At 60.5% G+C, this 18,164-nt stretch overlaps 2 protein-coding genes across 5 annotated transcripts in view; one reads left to right on the top strand and one right to left on the bottom strand.

The window, feature by feature from the left end:
• LOC111149470 (mucin 6, oligomeric mucus/gel-forming) overlaps nt 1-3,053 on the top strand; it is a 21,436-nt gene extending 18,383 nt beyond the window's left edge. Inside the window, exons 30-31 of the mRNA XM_022506559.1 lie at nt 2,450-2,552; nt 2,876-3,053. Coding sequence (XP_022362267.1) covers nt 2,450-2,552; nt 2,876-3,053 — 281 coding nt within the window. The remainder of the gene's footprint in view (nt 1-2,449; nt 2,553-2,875) is intronic.
• A 2,020-nt stretch (nt 3,054-5,073) lies between these two features.
• LOC111149627 (adaptor related protein complex 2 alpha 2 subunit) overlaps nt 5,074-18,164 on the bottom strand; it is an 80,659-nt gene continuing 67,568 nt past the window's right edge. For 2 of the 4 annotated variants that reach the window (XM_022506799.1, XM_022506801.1), the window contains exons 13-23: nt 17,736-17,967; nt 17,476-17,635; nt 13,781-13,794; nt 12,237-12,397; nt 10,705-10,787; nt 8,781-8,870; nt 7,661-7,784; nt 6,238-6,354; nt 6,081-6,150; nt 5,817-5,951; nt 5,074-5,256 (exon numbers count right to left, since the gene is read on the bottom strand). In XM_022506799.1, the coding sequence (XP_022362507.1) occupies nt 5,179-5,256; nt 5,817-5,951; nt 6,081-6,150; nt 6,238-6,354; nt 7,661-7,784; nt 8,781-8,870; nt 10,705-10,787; nt 12,237-12,397; nt 13,781-13,794; nt 17,476-17,635; nt 17,736-17,967 (1,264 nt within the window). In that variant the 3' untranslated portion in view covers nt 5,074-5,178. Of the gene's footprint in view, nt 5,257-5,816; nt 5,952-6,080; nt 6,151-6,237; nt 6,355-7,660; nt 7,785-8,780; nt 8,871-10,704; nt 10,788-12,236; nt 12,398-13,780; nt 13,795-17,467; nt 17,636-17,735; nt 17,968-18,164 lie in introns of all 4 variants that reach the window. The other 2 variants (XM_022506797.1, XM_022506798.1) reach the window with 1 other exon arrangement.

Here is an 18,164-nt window from a genome sequence, read left to right as displayed (position 1 = left end):
GCCCCCTCCACCACGTCCTCCGTGACGCCCACTACCCACCGACTCATAACCCCAACGCACCGGGTGACCCCTACTTCCCCCTCCACGACCAGACCTACGGGCTCCTTGTCTCCTTCCACACTGGCGACAGGCACGAGCCCCGCTGGTCACACTTTCAGCTCCACTTTCAGCTCCCCAGGCTCCCCAGGCACAGTGAGCGTAGCCTCCTTTTCTTCCTTTGTTTCCTCCTTAGATGCCTCCACTCCCACCCTGTCCTCTGTATCTTCCCTGCCCACCCACGCCTTCTCCCCCTCTTCTCGTTTGTCCACGCCTCCTCTTGATCGGACTCCTGTCCCCCTGGGCAGCACCAACATTGCTCCTTCTTTGCCCAGGACCACACCCAGCACCCCCATATCCCACACCCTCTCCTCCCACTCTACCACCTCACAGTCTACGTCCCTCACCACCCAAATCCCTTCATCTAGTCTCTTTTCATCCACTGTGGGGGTGACAGCCATCCTGACTTCTCCAGTCACTAACCTCACCACTGGACAACCTAGTAGCACTGGAGTTTCAACCACCATGACCCTCGCCAGCTTGACCTCTGTCCACGGAAGCTCATCCCTCCATTCCACAGGGTCCTCGTCTCCTGGGGCACCATCCATTTCCTCTCTGGTGACACCCACGTCCACCTCTCCAGGTAAGGGGTAGGACTCTCACCCACCTCACGACCTTGGTGCCCCGCGTCTTCCGGCTGTGCATCATCAGTCTGGAGAGCACGGTCGTGCCCTCCCGCAGAGTCCCTGCCTTTCCCTGTCCTCTCGCACTGCCCAATCCCCTTCTGGGCTGTGCTCCTGCCTCCTAGCCCGTTCCTCACTGTGCCGTAGTCCCAGCCTGATGTGCGCGCCTCAGACAGGAGCTCCCTGGTCATCCTGCATGTGACCTGCTTTCTTTCCCTTGAAGCGTTCATTCTCCTGAGGCCAGCAGGCAGGCAGCACGCTAAGCTCAGACCTGAGGTCACAGTCCTCCCTCCGAGCACCCCCATGTCCTTCGGGCATCTGCAAAGGCCAACACCCCCCAGCAGGCAGGGACTGCGTCAGGCCTCCCTCTTCTGCGTGTCCCCCAGTCCTTAGGAGAGTTCTCCCAGCCTCCCGTTAGCTGCCTCCTCCTCTCTTCCCACCCCTCTCTACACACCTCTGTTCAGACACTGCAGTCTGGCCAACATGGGTGCGTGGCCTCCCCTGGGAGGCACCCTTTCCGTCACCTGGGCCTGCATGCCAGCCCCGCGCCTGGCCCACCCATGCCCTGCCCGACCTCCCACTCCCTGCTATCCTCCCGGCCTCCCGGCGAGCCAGCTCCCTCAGAAGCCCTCCACGGCTGCCCCTTCAGGAGCTCACAGGAGTTCAGGGGCGGCTGGGGTCCCGTCTCAGGTATTGCCCCGCCTGAGGAAGCGGAGAGAGAAAAAGGAAGGGCTGTAGCTACAAGTGTCCTCCCCAGACGCCACTGGTGGTGGGCAGAATAGCAGCCGAGGCCTCCACCGTTTTCCCGCCCCCCACCGTCCTCGAGAGACACCCCTCCCCTCCCTTCCAGATGCTCACTGCACTGTACTGTGGGTTCCCCCTCCCATGTCCCCTGCCATCCCCCAGGCAGGCCTGTCCACAGTGATGAACGTCGTCCTGGGAGACAGACCGGGCGCAGGCTGCCCGTGAGCAGACCAGGGGCACAGGAGCAAAAGCAGGAGATGGGGTCGGAGGAGGACAGCTGAGGGCCACAGGAGCCCGTGGAGACAGCCCTCTTGTCCCCTCCTCCAGCAGCCACGCAGGCAGACTGGGCAGTGTGCTCAGGAACGCCTTCACTTTTTCACTTCCTCTCCCCACGGGCAGCTCCTAACGCCAGCCGGCCGAGGCAGCGTGCCAAGCAGACCAAGGTCTCCAGCTGGGTCCACACCCTGCCCCTCCAAGAGCACAGACCCTGCAGAGAGCTCCTGGGGCGCCATCCATCCCCTCCACGGATGTACAGACCCTGCCCCCATCCGTCCGGCAGGCCCCAGCTCCAGCAGACCAGAGATGCCCACTGGCTGCTGCTGGACCACGAAAGGAGAGGCCTGAGGGTTGCCCACCAGAGCTCAGAAAACTCTTGACCTGGGGGGGCTCCCAGGGTACCCAGCTCTCAGGAGGAACACCCAAAAGGAGAGCCCATCAGCGTCTGTTCCCATGCAGAGCTCTGAGGTCCGAGGTTAGCACGGCTGGGACAAGGCGAGTGCAGGGGGCGGAGCCCAGGGGAGAACCCACCACGCAGGAAGGGTTACTCGTCCCATGTAAGCAGTCATGCGGCTTGCAACGTCGGCCCTCCTTACCCAACTGAGCCACATTCACCCCCCTTCCCGGGTCCTGTGCCCAGCGGCAGGTCTGTGTCAGCCCTGCAGCCATGCCCTGGCCTGGCGTCTGACCGCACCTCTCTCGTCCCCCAGGAGCCTGCGGCGTGAAGGAGCTGCAGCAGGAGGTCACCTACCGAGGGTGCACCGCCAACGTGACAGTGACCCGCTGTGAGGGCTTCTGTGCCTCCTCGACGAGGTGAGTGCCGGTCCCAAGCAGCCTCCAAACAGGGCTGGACCGGGCACGCCAGAGCCTGCCCCATCCAGGAGAAAGCTCCCAACCAGTCAGGCCGCCCTAGCCGACAGCCCCCTCCACCGCGCCTGCGCAAGGCCGAGGCAGACCCGCCAACTGCCTCAGAGCCAGGGAGGGCAGCGAGGGCCGGGAGGGGGAGGGCAGGCCCGAAGGCCCCTCCTGGGAACTTGGGACCCACCCTTTTCTCTGGAGTGGTCCGGGAGGTCCAGGAGCACTCTCTCCTGGGGCAGCGGCCCTGACCCAGGCTCCTGGCTCCTGCTTCTTTGCAGCTTTGACATCCCCACGAATCAGCCCGAGACCCACTGCAGCTGCTGCGAACCCCTCGGCTCCTACCAGAAGCAGTTCGCGCTGCCCTGCTCAGACCCCGCAGCGCAGGGCCAGCAGCTGGTGCTCACCCTGCAGATGTTCAGCAGCTGTGCGTGCAGCCCACAGCGCTGTGGGGGCTAGGGGACACGGCCCCCGCCGGTGTGAGGGCAAAGCAGCGCTCCCACCGCCCACACCCCCTCCCGACGCTGGCGTGCGGTGCCTGGCAGCCCCTCTCCTTCCACAAGGCGCGGCCTCAGAGAGCCCTGGCGCGTGATGGCACGTGACTTACCGGGGCAGCCGAGGGAAAGGGGCTGTAGACCCTGACCAAGCCCAGCCGGCTGAACTACACTGGCGGCCTCCTGGGCATCCCCGCAGATTGTCCACACAGCCTCCCAGACTTTGAAGAAGGCCGCTCATCCCTCCCAGAACGGGTCCCCAGAAACAGCCAGAGCAGCGGGTACCTGGGTCGCGGCAGCAAGAAAGGCCACTCTAGAGGTAGGCCTGAGCAAAGGGGCTACAGGTCCCATGAGTGCAGGACACCCGAGCAGGGACGGGTGGGAAGAGGCAGAGAGCGGCAGCAAAGATGGCCACGAGGAGAGGACGCCACAGCCGGGGAGGGCAAGGGAGGGAGGACAAGGCCGTCCAGCGTCAGCACCTGCTCCGCAGCAGGCTCTGCCGGGGGAGGGCATCACTCGTGCTACGCACGACAGCCCCGCTGCGCACAGACACGAAATAAACAGCATCGCTCAACGCGCAGGTGCCGGCCCGAGCACTCTGTCTGTGCCGTCTCCCACACACATGCGGCATTTGTGAGCCCCCAAACCCACACCCCCAGAATGACAGGCACAGGACCCTGAGTGCGGGCCTCTGCAGTGGCACCAGCACCAGACTGTGATGCCCTCTGGCCACCTCCCCGAGACCCACGCCAAGGGCTGCCTGTGCCCCTTGCCACCACCCCCCAAGGCCCCCAGGGCATGCCTCTCAGGAGCCCGATCCCTGCTGCGCAGCCAGGGAGCCCGCAACAGAGCCTGGCTCTCCCTGGGCCCACAGGTGCTGAGAACAGACGTGCCTGTTCAGGACAAACCGGCCGGCCACCCCCACCACCGACGCGGCACAGCCATCCCAGAACACAGGCCCTGGCTCAGCTTTGCTCCCAGCCTGGCCCCCTCAGGCTGCAGGCGGGCGCCCGGGCAGGAGGCGCTCAGTGCCAGCAGCCTGTGAGAGCCGAGGCCGAGAACAGCCCGGGCCGGCCAGCAGAGCAAAGGCCGGGCTCCAGCTCCCCCCCGGCATGGCTCTGCGCTCTCTGACCACACACCGAGCCCCTCCTCCACCCACACAAGGGCCCACGTGCCCCAGGGAAGAGACCAACTCACCCTCCAGAACCTGCTTTGCCACCCACACTTGACCCTCTGATCAAAACCAGGAACTAGTCCAAGGGGACCGTGGTCACGGCGCACTTCCTCGAGCCCAGAGCTGAGCGAGACCAGCTACGCAGCCTCCGAGCCAACAGCAGCCCGCCCACCGCCGGGCCATAAACTCAGGGCCTCAAACGCTCAGACACCGTGCACTGTGGGTACCCCATGGATACCGCCGTGCAGGGAAAGGGATACAGACCTCCCCCCAGTCAGCACACACGGTCTTGTGGGTCGTCCTGAAAAACACCCAATTGTTTCCAGCTTCTGGGTTTCAAACCCTGCCCACAAGGCCCCCTATGGCCGCTGCAGCAAGCCCGCGCGCCCCGTTCTCCCACAGCCAGGGCCCGGCAGACAGCAGCCGGGCCGCCCACACCCGTGGACCTCGTCACATACCTCCTGCCCCTGGCGCCACCCAGCACAGCAGCCAAATGGCCCAGAGAAGACCCCACCCCAGTACGGACAAGCTGCCGCTGCGTCTCTCCAAGAATCAGAGATGACTATGACCAACAGGGCAGAAGCGTTTCGACACCGTTTCAAAAAAATCTGCATTTTCATTTAGACTTGTCACTTCCCTTTACTTGGGAGAGGCCGCTCAGAAGTGTCCTGACCTCTGTGAACATGGAGCGCGGGGCCCACGCTCCCTTCTGACCCAACTGCAGTGCAGGTTCGGCCTCTCGCTCTGAAACACACACGGGTACCGCCGTCCTGACCCGAAAGGGATCCGGTTTGGAGAAACGAGGCTGGGAGACGCCTGGGGACAGGCCCGTTTATTCGCGGCACGGCAACGAAGACAAAGGGCAGAGATGAAGGAAAGCGCGACACGCAGGAGCCTGGTCCTCCGTCCTCGTCGATCAAAACTGCTCGGACAGCAGTGCGCACAGCCTCCGCGAGGCGGCCTCCTTACTCGTGCGCAGCGTCAGCCGGTACATCTGCAACGGGACCCGCAGCTCAGCGGCTGCTCGTGGGCTGCCTAAGCCCGCAGCCCACGGCCCCCGAGCCCCGCAGCTCAGCGCGCCCCAGCGGGCAGCCAGCGCTTCGCGGGGACGTAGCAAACACACTCTCACACAGCCAAGACGCGGGCAGTTTGACAGCAACTGACCGCAGCCAGCGTGCGGAGACGCTGGGAGCCCCGGGGTCCGCACTCCCATCCCAATCGCTTCCCAAGTGAAGGGAAGGCGGACGGCCGCACCACAGCTCCACTGCACATGGCCCCAGGCAGCTCCGTGGGGCTCGGCCAGCTAACGGGGCACACGAAGGGCCACCGGGGTGACGGCTGGAGCACGGGGTCATGGCAGTGGTCTCTACAGGAGGTTGAGACGGGTAGAGGGAGAGTGGACCCCGGGGAACTTTCTGGAGTGATGGAAATGTTCTCTGTACCAGCAGGATAACAGGGGGCCACCCAGGGGGACACATCGATCAGAAGTCGTCAGAGGACTCCGCTCGGGCCCCACAGCACAGCACAACCAGAACAAAGCTCAACAAGTCAGACCTGGGCTTGCAGATTCGGCTCCAAACGCAGAAGGCACCCGATCTGGGTGGTTCTGGTGTGTATGATGCCGGCCCCCACGAAATTCGCAGGATTGGGATCAACGTCTTCCAGAAGCGCAGAACCAAACCCGATGATCTGTGCCACAGAGAGACAGGAGCATAGGGCAGCGCAACCGCAGCCACAGAGGAACAGCAACACAACCGGCCGCCCTCCGGAACCCCGGCGAGCGTCCCGACCCTGGCAATGCCCATCAACAGGCCCTACCTTGGCTTTGGTGATTTCTGTGTCCATTGGATGCTTTGCTTTGAAAATGTTCTGCACCTCCTGTTGGGGACTGTGAGGTAAAATCAAGGGTCACCACGCCAAGCTGCATCAGCTCGGGAGGACCCGGGCCTGCCCCTCCCTGGTGCCCCTCGCTCACCTGCTCAGCTGCTTCCAGCGCTGGAAGAAATCTTGAGAAGCCATTTCTGTGGGCTGGAAAAATTTGTTGAGTGTGATAGGCAGCTTAACAGACACATTCTGAAAGGTTCCCCCATACCTACGAGCAACACAGAGACACAGTGAGCAGAGCGCGTGAGCCGCCGAACATTCTGAACCTCAACCACACACCCGAACTGGGCTGCAAATCAACGGGCACAGGAACACCTGCTGCTGCGGGTGCGGAACAGAGTGTTCTGGAAGGGTGGCGCGAAGCCACACAGAGGCCCAGTCCGTCTTCGTGTGACGGACGAGGACCGACGAACCGAGCACCGCACCTGCCTCTGTGTGCACGGACAGGGCTGCGCCTCCGACAGGCACCGCCAGGCCCTGGTCGGGGACGGCCCAACCTTGGGCTTCTACATCTCACTTTTCCCCACAGCCCATTTTCTACAACTCCAAGTTGGTTTAAATTGTATGGGATTTTTCTTTTTCCCATGAGAAGAGACGAAGAAAAGGATTTGCCTACAGAATAAAACAGAAATTTCCCTAAATTCTATACAGTACAGTCTTCAATTCTGTGTTTTTAATGTTTGAAGATGCGCTCTTCCAAAGCTTCAACCTCACAAACGCCCACAGCAGTCGGCTGTTCACACACACTCTCTCCCGCTCACTGGAAAGGATGGCCAGGAACCAAGGAGCAACAGAAAACATTTTAAAAAAACATAATCAAAACACAGGGCACCTGGTTGGCTCAGTGGGCTACATATCTGACTCTTGATTTCGCTCAGGTCGTGATCTCATGATCATGGGTCCCGGGATGGAGCCCCTGTGTGGGGTCTGCACTCAATGGGGAGTCTGCTTGAGAGTATCTCTCTCTCTGCTCCTCCCCCTGTTCTCCTCCTCTCTCTAGAATAAGTTAAGTCTTAAAAAAGATAATGGCCAAGCGGCACATATACCCGGGGGACACCAGGCAACAATGCACCCCCCAGATGGGGGGCCTGGGGTGCCATCCCCACAACAGACCCACAGAGCAATGACCACGCAGGGGCACACAGGACCCAGCTGGTCCCAGCCCCATAGCGCAGCACCCCCCCACCCCATTCCTTTCGCTCAGCTGGAGAGCATGGGACCTGAGCAACACAGCGCTGGCTCGCAGTGGCCTCCTGGGACCCTGCACGTACCGCCTCTCCCTCATTTCCCAGACACTGTGCACCTACCTAACACTGCAACGTGCACGGTGGGGGCTGCAACTCACTTAGGCCACCCCCTCAGCCCTCACAAAGGCCTCCAAAGGAAGGACGCAAGGGCTCAGCAAGGACAGAGGACTCCCAGGGACACAGCCGTGTGTAGGCACGACCCCAGAGCCCCAAGCTCCAGAGCAGAGCAGGCTGGCCACCCGGCCCACAGCCCCATGAGCTGCTCACCTGAACTGGATGTTGAGGACCGGGGCCTCCGTGAAGTCAGACACACACTCTATGTTCACGACCTGCTGCACCTGTGCGCCGCCATCCACAGTCGGGTCCACAGGCTTGGTCTGCAAGCTCAGATGTGTACGTGTCAAGGAGGCCGTGTCAACACCGGGGAACTGTGCCCAAGCTGAGCGAGCCCCAAAACATTCTAGAATGGGGTCTGTAAAAGAGCTCATGCTCCTGATCTTGGAAGAAACCTCTGGTACAGCTGATTCTACATACACGTTACTTCTAATGATCGATGAGAAACCCTTGCTTTAACAATCCGTGTTCAACCGTCCCCTTACAACAAAAGTGGGCCTGGCCTGCGGCAGGCAGGTTGCTGCCTCCCACACCTCCTTTAGGAGAGGCAACACCCGTGTCAGGCGCGCGCTGGGCGCTCCCAAGCCCCACTTGGCTTGCTCAGCCCGTCCCTGGGACAAAGAGATCTGGATAGCAGAGCCGGCATTGGCTGGCACGTTCCAACCACGTTCCCGGCACTTACTGGGGACAAGGCTCCAGTGTGGGCACATCGCGACACAAGACAAGCCGGAGACAAGCACCGCGCAGCCCGAGCGCGTGTGTTCTCAGCAGCTGCTCGCTCAGGGGGCTCCCAGGGGAGACTAGAGCTCAGAGGGGCTTGGACGTCACGTGACAGGAGGACAGAACAAGGAAAAACAAGTGACTCCAAGGAACCTGAGGGCTTGGCGTTGGAGACCTGCGTGCCCGTCCCCCCAAACTCCTCCAGCCCCCCAACCCCCTACCCCCCACCAGGAGCTCCCTCTAGAGGCCAGCCAGTGGCTCCAGGCCGCCATGGCAGCTGGGGCATCCAGCTCTTCTGATACAAACAAACAAAGTCCCCTGGGGCACCTGGGTGGCTCAGTCACGATCCCAGGCTCCTGGGACGGAGCCCCGCATCGGGCTCTCTGCTCCGCGGGGAGCCTGCTTCTCCCTCTCCCACGCCCCCTGCTTCCGTTCCTTCGCTCTCTCGCTGTCTCTGTCAGATAAATTAAAAAAAAACAAATTCCCTAAAACCCTCCTCTAAGCCCCAAGTGCCTGTCTGCTGGGGACACAGAAGACACGAGACCAAGGATATTCGTCTGAAGGTCGTCGGAACAGATCAGCGTTGGAGTGAAACTTAAGAACTGCGTGGAGGTCTTATTTCCGTAAAATATAAACATGCGGCCTAGAAGAGAAAACACCATGTGTCTCATACACACCCTGCACCTTAACAGTGAAAACCCAAGAGGCCCCACGTTCGGGCGGAGCTCCAGGGGAGGGTGGGAGGGGGGACTCGCGCGCAGGCAGACATGGGGTCACAGCGCCCCCTGCTGGGGGGCTCCAGCTGTCCGCCTGAGGAGCGGCCTTTCTGCCGACAACACCCTGCCTGAGACGGGGGACGCGGGACCCAGGCCCTGGCGGCCACCTCCCAGGAGGCCTGGCCAGACCGGCCTCCTCCACAGCGATGCCCCGGCCAGCACCACAGCGGCTCAGGAGCTGGACGCTGGAGGCAAGGACACCCTGATGTCATCACAAAATCTTTATCTTTCTGAACATTTTTATTCCCTCTGCTCGGAATGCAAAGTGCATTTCAAATCCTTTCATGAGGAAGAATGGCAGCACAGCCCGCCCACCCCGGAACGCAGGCGGCAGCCCCGGCCCTGAGGGGGTGCCTCACTGCCCTCTCTCAGTAGAGTCCCTGGGAGGAGGCTTCTGCTGACCCTCCAAGCATCCCTAATGCATCCCTGGAGGGCAGATGAGCTACTTCTCTCCTCTGTCCCCACGCGCACTTGTTCCTACACAGAAAACTCAGCCCTCAAACGGCTCAGAGGTGGCACCCAAGAGGGAGGCAGGCTATCGTCTGTCCACCAGTGCCCCCAGCAGCACCCCAACAGTGCGCTCCGGGGAGAGCCTCAAAAGCACTTTCTAGAAGTCATGCCAACACACACATAAAATGTATCATCTCCACCATCTCTAGGCTCACAGCCCAGGGCACTAAGTACATTCGTAATGTAGTGTAGCCGTCCTTACCAAGGGTCTCCAGAACTTTCCATCTACCTAAATGGAGACTCTGTCCCCATGAGACCCCGACCTCCGTATTTTCCCAGGCCTGGTGCCCACTGTCCACTCTCCGTCCCAGAGACACCAACCCCCATCCCTCCCCCAGCCCTAGCACCCACCGTCCACTCTCTGTCCCCCCGAGACACTGAGCCCGTCCCTCCCCTAGGACCAGTGCCCACCGTTTGCTCTCTCCCCCTAAGATTCTGACCCCCATTCCTCCCCTGGCGCCCACCGTCCACTCTCTGTCCCTGTGAATCTGGAGACTCTAGGGACCCCATCTGGGTGGGATCCTGCAGTATTTGTCCCTCTGTGTCATATTCACTCTGCATCACGTCCCCCAGGTCCATCAGCTGTGGCCGGTGTCAGCGTGTCCCTCCGTGGGACCGAGGGACAGGCTGGTGTGTGGACAGACCACGTGTATCCATCCACTCACCCGTCGATGGACGGGGGGGCTGCTCCCGTGTGTCAGCGGCTGTGAACACGGGTGTGCAGCGTCCACACACGTCCCTGCTTTCGATTCTCAGGGTACATAACTAGAAGAGGAATTGCCCGATCACACGGTCATTCCGTTCTCAATTTCTGGAGGAACCGCCACGCCGTTTCCCACAGCGGCTGCCCGGCTTCCATTCCCGCCGACCGTGCGGGATGCGGGGTCCACCCTGCACGTCCTCCCACACGCGGGGCTCCCACCCTCTGCGGACGGCAGCCGTCCTGACGGCGGGAACAGGGTCATCGCCGGAGCTCTGATGTGCGCGTCCCCGCTTGTCGGCAGGCTCTTCTCGGAGGGGTGTCGGCTCTAGTCCTCTGCTCATCTTTGAGTCGGGTTGTTTTTCTGTTGCTGTGTTTAGGACTTCTTTGTGTATTCTGGAAACTAAGCCCTTACCGGCTGCGTGACTTGTGAATATTTTCTGCCCACAGCTCCTAAGTGAAGGTTTTCGCTGAGTAATTAAAGCACATACCCAAATTCTGCCGGAACTCAGACTTCAGTCCGATCTGAAGCAGCTGGTTTTCAAACAGCACACCATTGTTTTTACAGACAAACCTAGGCGGAAGGGACAGAGTGTGAGTCCCTCAGAGCCACCCAATAGAAATATAAAGATCTGCTTTGAAAAAGAGTCTCACAAAAAGGCCAGAAAAACCTCTATGGGACTCAGAGTAGAGTTAAGGTAGGAAAGTATTACACAAACACCAGTAAAAGGTGCCCACTGGAGACCCGGGATGTGACCACACAGGACAGGACAGGGTGGGGCTCTGTCCTCCACAAACACGCCGACCCACGTTCCAACGCGCACACGGTGCAGCCTGCACGCGCTCTCGGGCCGGAGCTGACGTAGGGCGCTGGCCGCGGCTCTAGGGCTGACCACCGGCGTGGCCACAAGGCCCCAGCGGCCAGGATCTCCCACTGCAGATGCCACGCTGGGGAGTGGGCTAACCACCACCAGGCAGTACCACGCATCCCAGCCCCGACCCCTGTGAGGAGGCCTGTGGGCCGGGCACCATGTGCACCTGCACACAGAAGGGCCAAGAATGTCGGAGGACGCCCCTGCCCCAGACCACTGCCCAGAACAGGACGTCCAGTGTAGAGCCCGGCTCTGTCCCCAGGCCTTGCAGCGTGTGGTGTGCGGCGCATTTCAACCTCCCAGCTCTACACTTCCAGAAGCCACAGACGGTGATTCACACCCGTCTAAACCCGCCTCTCTTCCCCACCGTCAACAAGCGGCAAGAACTCATGCACAGCACAGACACCGCGAGCCAGGAAAACCACAAAACCACACAAATCCTGCTGCTGTCATCAGGACACCCAAGGACAGGGGCCGCTCAGTGAAGACACTCCATCCGGCCGGGCCACCCCACCCCCAGGCCAGGCCCTCCCACACCTCCTGGCCCACTGAAGACCGGCAGAGACACAAGGGACAGAGAGCAGACACCACAAAGGTACGGAACCATACAGCAAAGAAAGCAGGAAAGAAAACACGCTGGGAAGGGCACTGTGATGTCCATGTCCTGGAGACGGGGACAAAGCGCCACGTGGAGGGCTCACGGCAAGCAGGGCTCCGTGCACAGTGGGGCGGGATGACCTGACGAGGCAACACGGGGAGCAGGGAAGATGGGGCTGGCAGGGGAGGGCGGCGGCGCCACGGACACACGGGGAGAAAGCATGAGGGCGTGCTAACGAGTGTGTGTTAACACACGGGGCAGGCTGGGCACCCACCAGGCACGCACACCAATGGGGGGACGTCGGGGCTAGGAGAGGCACGGCCGGCGACAGGGTGCGGCTCTACCTGCTCCTCTTCTTGAGAAACTTAACCACCTTTCTCTAGTGAGAACTGACGCTCCATGAGTGTGGGGCCGGTTCCAGAGCAAACCCGCCAGCACGCTCTGGGCAGTGAGGACCGAGGCCTGCTGCCAGCAGCTCGTGTAGACTGTGGGCCCCGGGCAGGGGCCAGAGGCCGAGAGAGTCCCAGTCTTGAAGACACGAGAGACCAACTACCTGGCAAAGTTGTCTTCGGAGCCGGGAGCCAGTGGCGCAACTGCGGAGGGTGAATCTGAGAACACGTCCACGAGCAGCCCGCCGGAGGAGGGTGGGGGGCCTGCGGGGGCAGGGGGTGCGGCCCCCAGACCCAAGAGGTCTGCCGATGGAGAAGGTGTGGACTGGAAAACAGGGAAGGAGAGGGTCAGCGGGAAACCTTCAGGCATGCCAAGGCCAAGCAGGCACGAGACCTGCGCCCCCTGCCCACGGCTCCTGCCAGGCTGCACAGGGCCAGCGTGCAGCACGGGAGTGGGGACTGTACCCCAGGGTCAAGCCCGCAGCCCCAGCTGGAGGGTCAGTCACAATCTCACACAACCGGAAAAAGAGCAACCTTTTATCGTGAAGATTACCTGAACGGGAAAGGAAGTTCTGAAAACACTTTTGCCACAAAGGAGGCCAGAAAGAACTGAGGCCTCACACGCCAGGGTCCCCCTTCCAAAGGGGGAGTGAGCTGAGAGCCAGGTCCGCGAGCGGCCAGTGCACGCTCTCAGTCTACCCGTGTGTAAGTCCTACTGAGTCACAGAGGAAAAAGCAGATTAAAAAACCTACAGGACACACTTTGTTTTAACGGCTGCTTTTTGATCCTTAGCAGAAGACAAAGCACAAACCCACGGGGGACCGCTGCCCCACAGAGCACTCATCCAGCCGATGCAAACACCTGGCCCCGCACCCTGGGCGGCGAGCAGGCTCTCGTCACCCCCGGGGCGGACCGCTCGGCCTTGAGGACGCGTCTGGAATGACTTTTGAGTTCCCCACAGCACGTCCGTGAAGGCGCAAGTTGGTCTGGGATGCCCGGACTAGGTCCTGACGCCACCGTACACCGCCGCGCTCGCGTTTGCTGGGCGTTAGCACGCACCCACCCCTCCAGGAACACGACTACCCCGTGAGCCGAGGGAGGCCGAGAGCCTGCCCCAGCACGTGGCGCCCACCCGGGCACTGGCGGGTCGCACCGCGGGAGAGGCCTCTGATCACCGCCTGCTTCCGGCACAGCCCCCCAGGCCCGGGGACGCAAACGTCCGTTTCCGTTTCTGCAGATAACTGCCCCTTCCCTTCCATGCTAAGTGACAATGTCACACTGAACTTCTAAAGGATCTCGTGTCACTAGATGGTATCACGTAGCAATCCCATTCCAAGCTAAAGGAGGCATCCCAAAATGTGTGTTCTGCACAGAGGGTGCGGTCTGACGGGGCCGAGAAGCCTGCTCCGTGGGACGCCCCTCCTTCCTTGAGGCTGCGGCTGCTCCTGGCGCACCAGATGGGCTGGGCTCCTCAGGAAGGGGAAGGCCCAGGAGAGGAGCGGCATCAGTCACATGGGCCCGCAGAGAAGGGATGGGGACCACAGAGGAGCTGTCGCGAGAAGGAATACCAGAAACTTGTGCCCCATCAGAAAGGGTGTGGATGTGACCTCTCCAGGTGGCTCCTGGCCCGCCCTGCACCTGTCACAGTGCTCCTGGGAGCACAGCTCTTCACGGCACTGACCCTCCGAGGAGCGCCGAAGGGGACTACCACAGCCGACAGACCTACAGCCTAAATGGGGATTATTTCCCCCCACCACCTACTGCAAGATCTTTACCACTGGTTCCTGAGTAATGGTTCAAATGTTTGTTCGTTTTAAGATTTCTTTATTTATTTGAAAGAGAGAGAAGAACAGGGATAGAGAGTCCCAAGAAGACTCCATGACAAGGACAGAGCCCGACATGGAGCTCAATCCCAGGACCCTGAGATCATGACCCAAGCCAAAACCAAGAGTCAGACACTTAACCAACTGAACTCCCCAGATGCCCTGATTCAAATGTTTTTGTTTGATTTTTAAGAATTTTAAGATTTTTACTTATTTATTTGTGCAAGGTGGGTGGGACCACAAGGTGGGAGGGAGAGGGAGAAGCAGACTCCCTGCTGAGCAGAGAGCCCGACACAGGGCTCGATCCGAGGACCCCGATGTCATGATCTGAGCCGAAGTCAGACACTTAACCGACTGAGCCACCCGGGAGCCCCAAATGTTTCTTAAAGAAAATCTTTTGTCCGGGGGGCACCTGGGTGGCTCAGTCGGTTGTGTCTGACTCTTCATCTTGGCTCCGGGCTGTGAGACCAAGCCCCACGTCGGGCTCTGTGCTGAACAAGAAGCCTGACTTAGCCTCTCTCCCTCTGCCCCTCCCCAACCCCCACCAAGCCTGCGAAGGCACACTGTCTCTCAAAAAAATTTTTGAACATTTTGAAAAGAAAAAAGAAATATTTTGTCCAATTAAGTCAAATATGCCCCCAAAATGACAACAGACGAAAGCAAGGCTGTTCTGCTGGGAGGACCTCCCTGGACAACCACTCCTGCCCCAGATCCCTGGGGCAGGTCTGCTCAAAGGCCGGCATGCTGAGACCCACTGCCTCTCCGCGGCCACCTCCTCCTTCAGGACTCAGGGAGACGGTCCCCAGGGAGCCTGCCTGGCGCCCATCGGCACAAGCCACCTCTCCTCACCTTGAGGGCAGCAAGAGCAGAATCAGAACAGCAGGAGGAGCCCCGCACGCCTACAGACTGCATGTCAGCTCCAAGCTCTGCTGAGCCGGAAAGCCCCGGGAACACCAGGCAGTCTCCAAACATCCACCAGTGATGGTCCTGGTGCCACCAAGAGACGCTCGCCACGTGTGCGCACCCGTGCACAGACGAGCAACTGGGAGACCCCGGGGCCGAGGTCCCAGGCCCACAGACGGTGGATGCACGGAGAGCAGCCTGTGGCAAAGACAACATGCTTCCAGCCTTGTCTGTGGCCCCGAGTTAGTCAGTCTGACCAGCACCACACCACAGGGAAGTACACCGTTCTCCAAGTAAAATCCAGACATCTCAACGCCGTTCTGAGGCAGGGCCTCCCCTCCGAGGTGGGAAGGAAGACTAGAGGAGACTTTCGGCCCAGAGGGACCTTTCTCCCTTTTCTGTCCTGCTTCTCCTGTCCCCTTTGGAGGGGTCTCTAACCAGATCCCCAGCTGCCTGAGCACTGAGAACAGACCACCGCTCCTGTGATCGAGACGCCATCCACAACACTGCCAGTTCTCAGCTCACAACCACAAACATCTACTCACTAAGCACTTGCTGGGCACCACTCACAGTCAAGCAGAAAGCTCACAGCCGGAATGTAAAACGCTTGCCGAGCGAACCTGGAAGAGAGGCTACCGCTCCCCATCCCTGAGAACATACCGTAACAACAACCTGTTAAATCTTATCCCACCTGCCTTCTCAAAGTGGGACTCACCGCTCACATCCAGAGTCAGAAAGGGAGCCAACAGATTCCCAAGTGCCCCAGCCTGGACACAGCGGGGCAAACCAGGTGTGGCCCACAACCTGGTACAGACACGCCCTTCCAGAAAAGTCAAGAACCAAATAAGGAGACACCACTGACAACTGTGAGAATAGACATTAAAGCCCACCTCCTGCGCTCACGTCTACGCGATCGGCTGGCGCTGGGGCTGCTGGAGAAGAGGATGCGGGCTGCTCCCCGAGGCACAGAGGCCAGCCCTGCTGCTCCTGGGAGACGGCCCACGCCGCATCATGTGTGTCCGGCTCTAGATGACGCCGCTGGCAGGGGGCCCCCACCCAGCACCGTGGGAAGACTCCATCTGGGGGGGCACGAACACCGTCCACGCACGAGCCGCAGGCCCACGGCCTCCAGAGTCAGGCCGCTCCCCAACGCCAGCGACCGCCATCACCCTGGCACTATGGTGACCGTCGGGACCTCCTCACAAACAAGCATCTGCGTACTTGGGTAGGGGGAGCCAGTCAAGGCCTTCAAGACTCGGGTCCACTCTGTGCCCAGGGGACAGGCGCAGAGGCAAAGAGCTTGGAAAAGCCACCCTGTTGAATTCCTCAGGGACAAAGGGATGACGACCACCTGGAGAAAGAGCGTGGATCTAACATTCCCTGAGAAACCTGTACGAGACATTCAGCTGCCAGAAACCACAGGGGTCACAAGCAAACACGCCAGCAAGTTCAGACTAAAGAAGGCACCTCCCAAGAGCGCGTCAGGGCTCAGGGGACCCCGTTGCAGCAGGGACCTCAAGTCTGGGGGAAGGAGGACTGAATACAGAGCTCATGGCAGGCTGGGCAGTCTCGGCTCGAGGCCGGACACGCGGTCGACAGGGCCACACAAGCAGACCCCACCGAGCAGAACCAGGGCTCAGACATAAGCGCGCTCCTGACAAGCAAAGGCCCTGGTCTGTCTACACGGGGGCACACATTCTCTCTGACACTCCTCCTCACAAAAGCCACCTGATACCGCTAGCAGTATCACTCACGTCATGGGACCAAGATCCCAGACAGGAAACAAAGCTCTCCAGGATCCCCTCTGTAATGGCCGAGCAGAGAGCCCCCAGCCCTGGGGAGCCAGTCCCAGCACCCAGGTGGCAGCTGCGTGGCAGGGCTGGTGTGCACGCTCTCACGGAAACTCCTACTCCGGTCAGGAAAGGACAAGAAACAGATACAACTCTCGGAACTACGTCTCCCGCCTGACAAACACCAAGAAATGTGTTTTCATTCACACGTGAATATTCTCACCATGTCACACAGAAAAAAGAAATTGATTCTAACCCAAGCCACTGCTGAAAACCCCTACGAACAGCATGAGGGGTTCGGTCTGCTCTAAACCAACAAGAAAAGGCTGAACAGGCCTCCTACACAGGGCAGTCCCCTAACAGTAAGTGACCGTGTCGTCTGAGCCAAAGACAGGACTGAGAGGAACTGGGAGTGGACTCTGGAGCGAAGACAGCGATCTAAAAGATGCTCTAGGGGCGCCTGGCTGGCTCAGTGGTTAAAGCCTCTGCCTTCGGCTCAGGTCATGATCCCAGGGTCCTGGGATCGAGTCCCGCATCGGGCTCTCTGCTCAGCAGGGAGCCTGCTTCCTCCTCTCTCTCTCTCTGCCTGCCTCTCTGCCTGCTTGTGATCTCTGTCTGTCAAATAAATAAATAAAATCTTTAAGAAAATAAAATAAAATAAAATAAAAAAATAAAAGATGCTCTAGAAGACGGGGCACAGTGTCTGAGTGAAAAGAGCTTCTGGAGGTCACGAGCGAAAGAGAGGTGAAGACCTAAGCTTGGTCGCACTGCCTCATTCTCGGCACACGCTGTAACACTCAACACAGAATTCTCGAGCAGGCCAGCGCTCTGCCGGCCCCGACTCTCAGGGACCAGGCCGCCCAGCAGGAGGGCACCCACCACGGCACTGGCTGGGGCAGGCTCAGGGGCCCCGTTGACATCCGTGCTCCTCTCCCGCTTGGCCTCCTCCAGGTCCGTCACTGTGTTCGGGCCCTTCTTCTTCTTGAGCTTGGCCAGGATGGAAGACTCGCGCTCAGGAAACGGCGGCATCTCCTCCAGGACGGTGGCCTGGAGAAAGAAGCCCCGGTCGCCATGGCTCCGAGCCCCGTGGCTTCCAAGCCCGAGACCCGTGACAGCGTAGCAGGGGCACAGGGCAGCCAGGGCCTACCAGGATGTCAGTGCTGGCGACCGTGCTGAGCCTCAGGTACTCCACAGCCCGCTGCTGCAGCTCCACGTCTGCGTTCCTCAGCTGGCTGTCCCCGCGCAGCACGTCCTGAATGGTGGCCTTCACCTCCGGGAAGAGGTTCACGAACTTGATGTAGGTGGACAAGAGCAGCGCCCTGGTGGGGACGCTGCACAGGTGGAACTTGGAGTGAAGCAGGTTGAACTGGATCAAGGGGCTGTGGGGGCACACAGGGCACTGGGTCAGGGGGCTGCAGGGGGCAGACAGGGCACTGGGCCAGGGGCTGTGGGGGGCAGACGGGGGGCACACAGGGGGCACACAGGGCACTGGGTCAGGGGCTGCGGGGGGCTGACAGGGCACTGAGTCAAGGGGCTGTGGGGGGCAGACAGGGCACTGGGTCAAGGGGCTGCGGGG

This window comes from Enhydra lutris, unplaced genomic scaffold, assembly GCF_002288905.1.
Source record: "Enhydra lutris kenyoni isolate GAN:26980312 unplaced genomic scaffold, ASM228890v2 scaffoldscaffold22, whole genome shotgun sequence".
Taxonomy (NCBI): Eukaryota; Metazoa; Chordata; class Mammalia; order Carnivora; family Mustelidae; genus Enhydra; species Enhydra lutris.
Note: the sequence above shows the minus strand (reverse complement) of the source record. Positions and strands in the feature narration are given on the sequence as shown.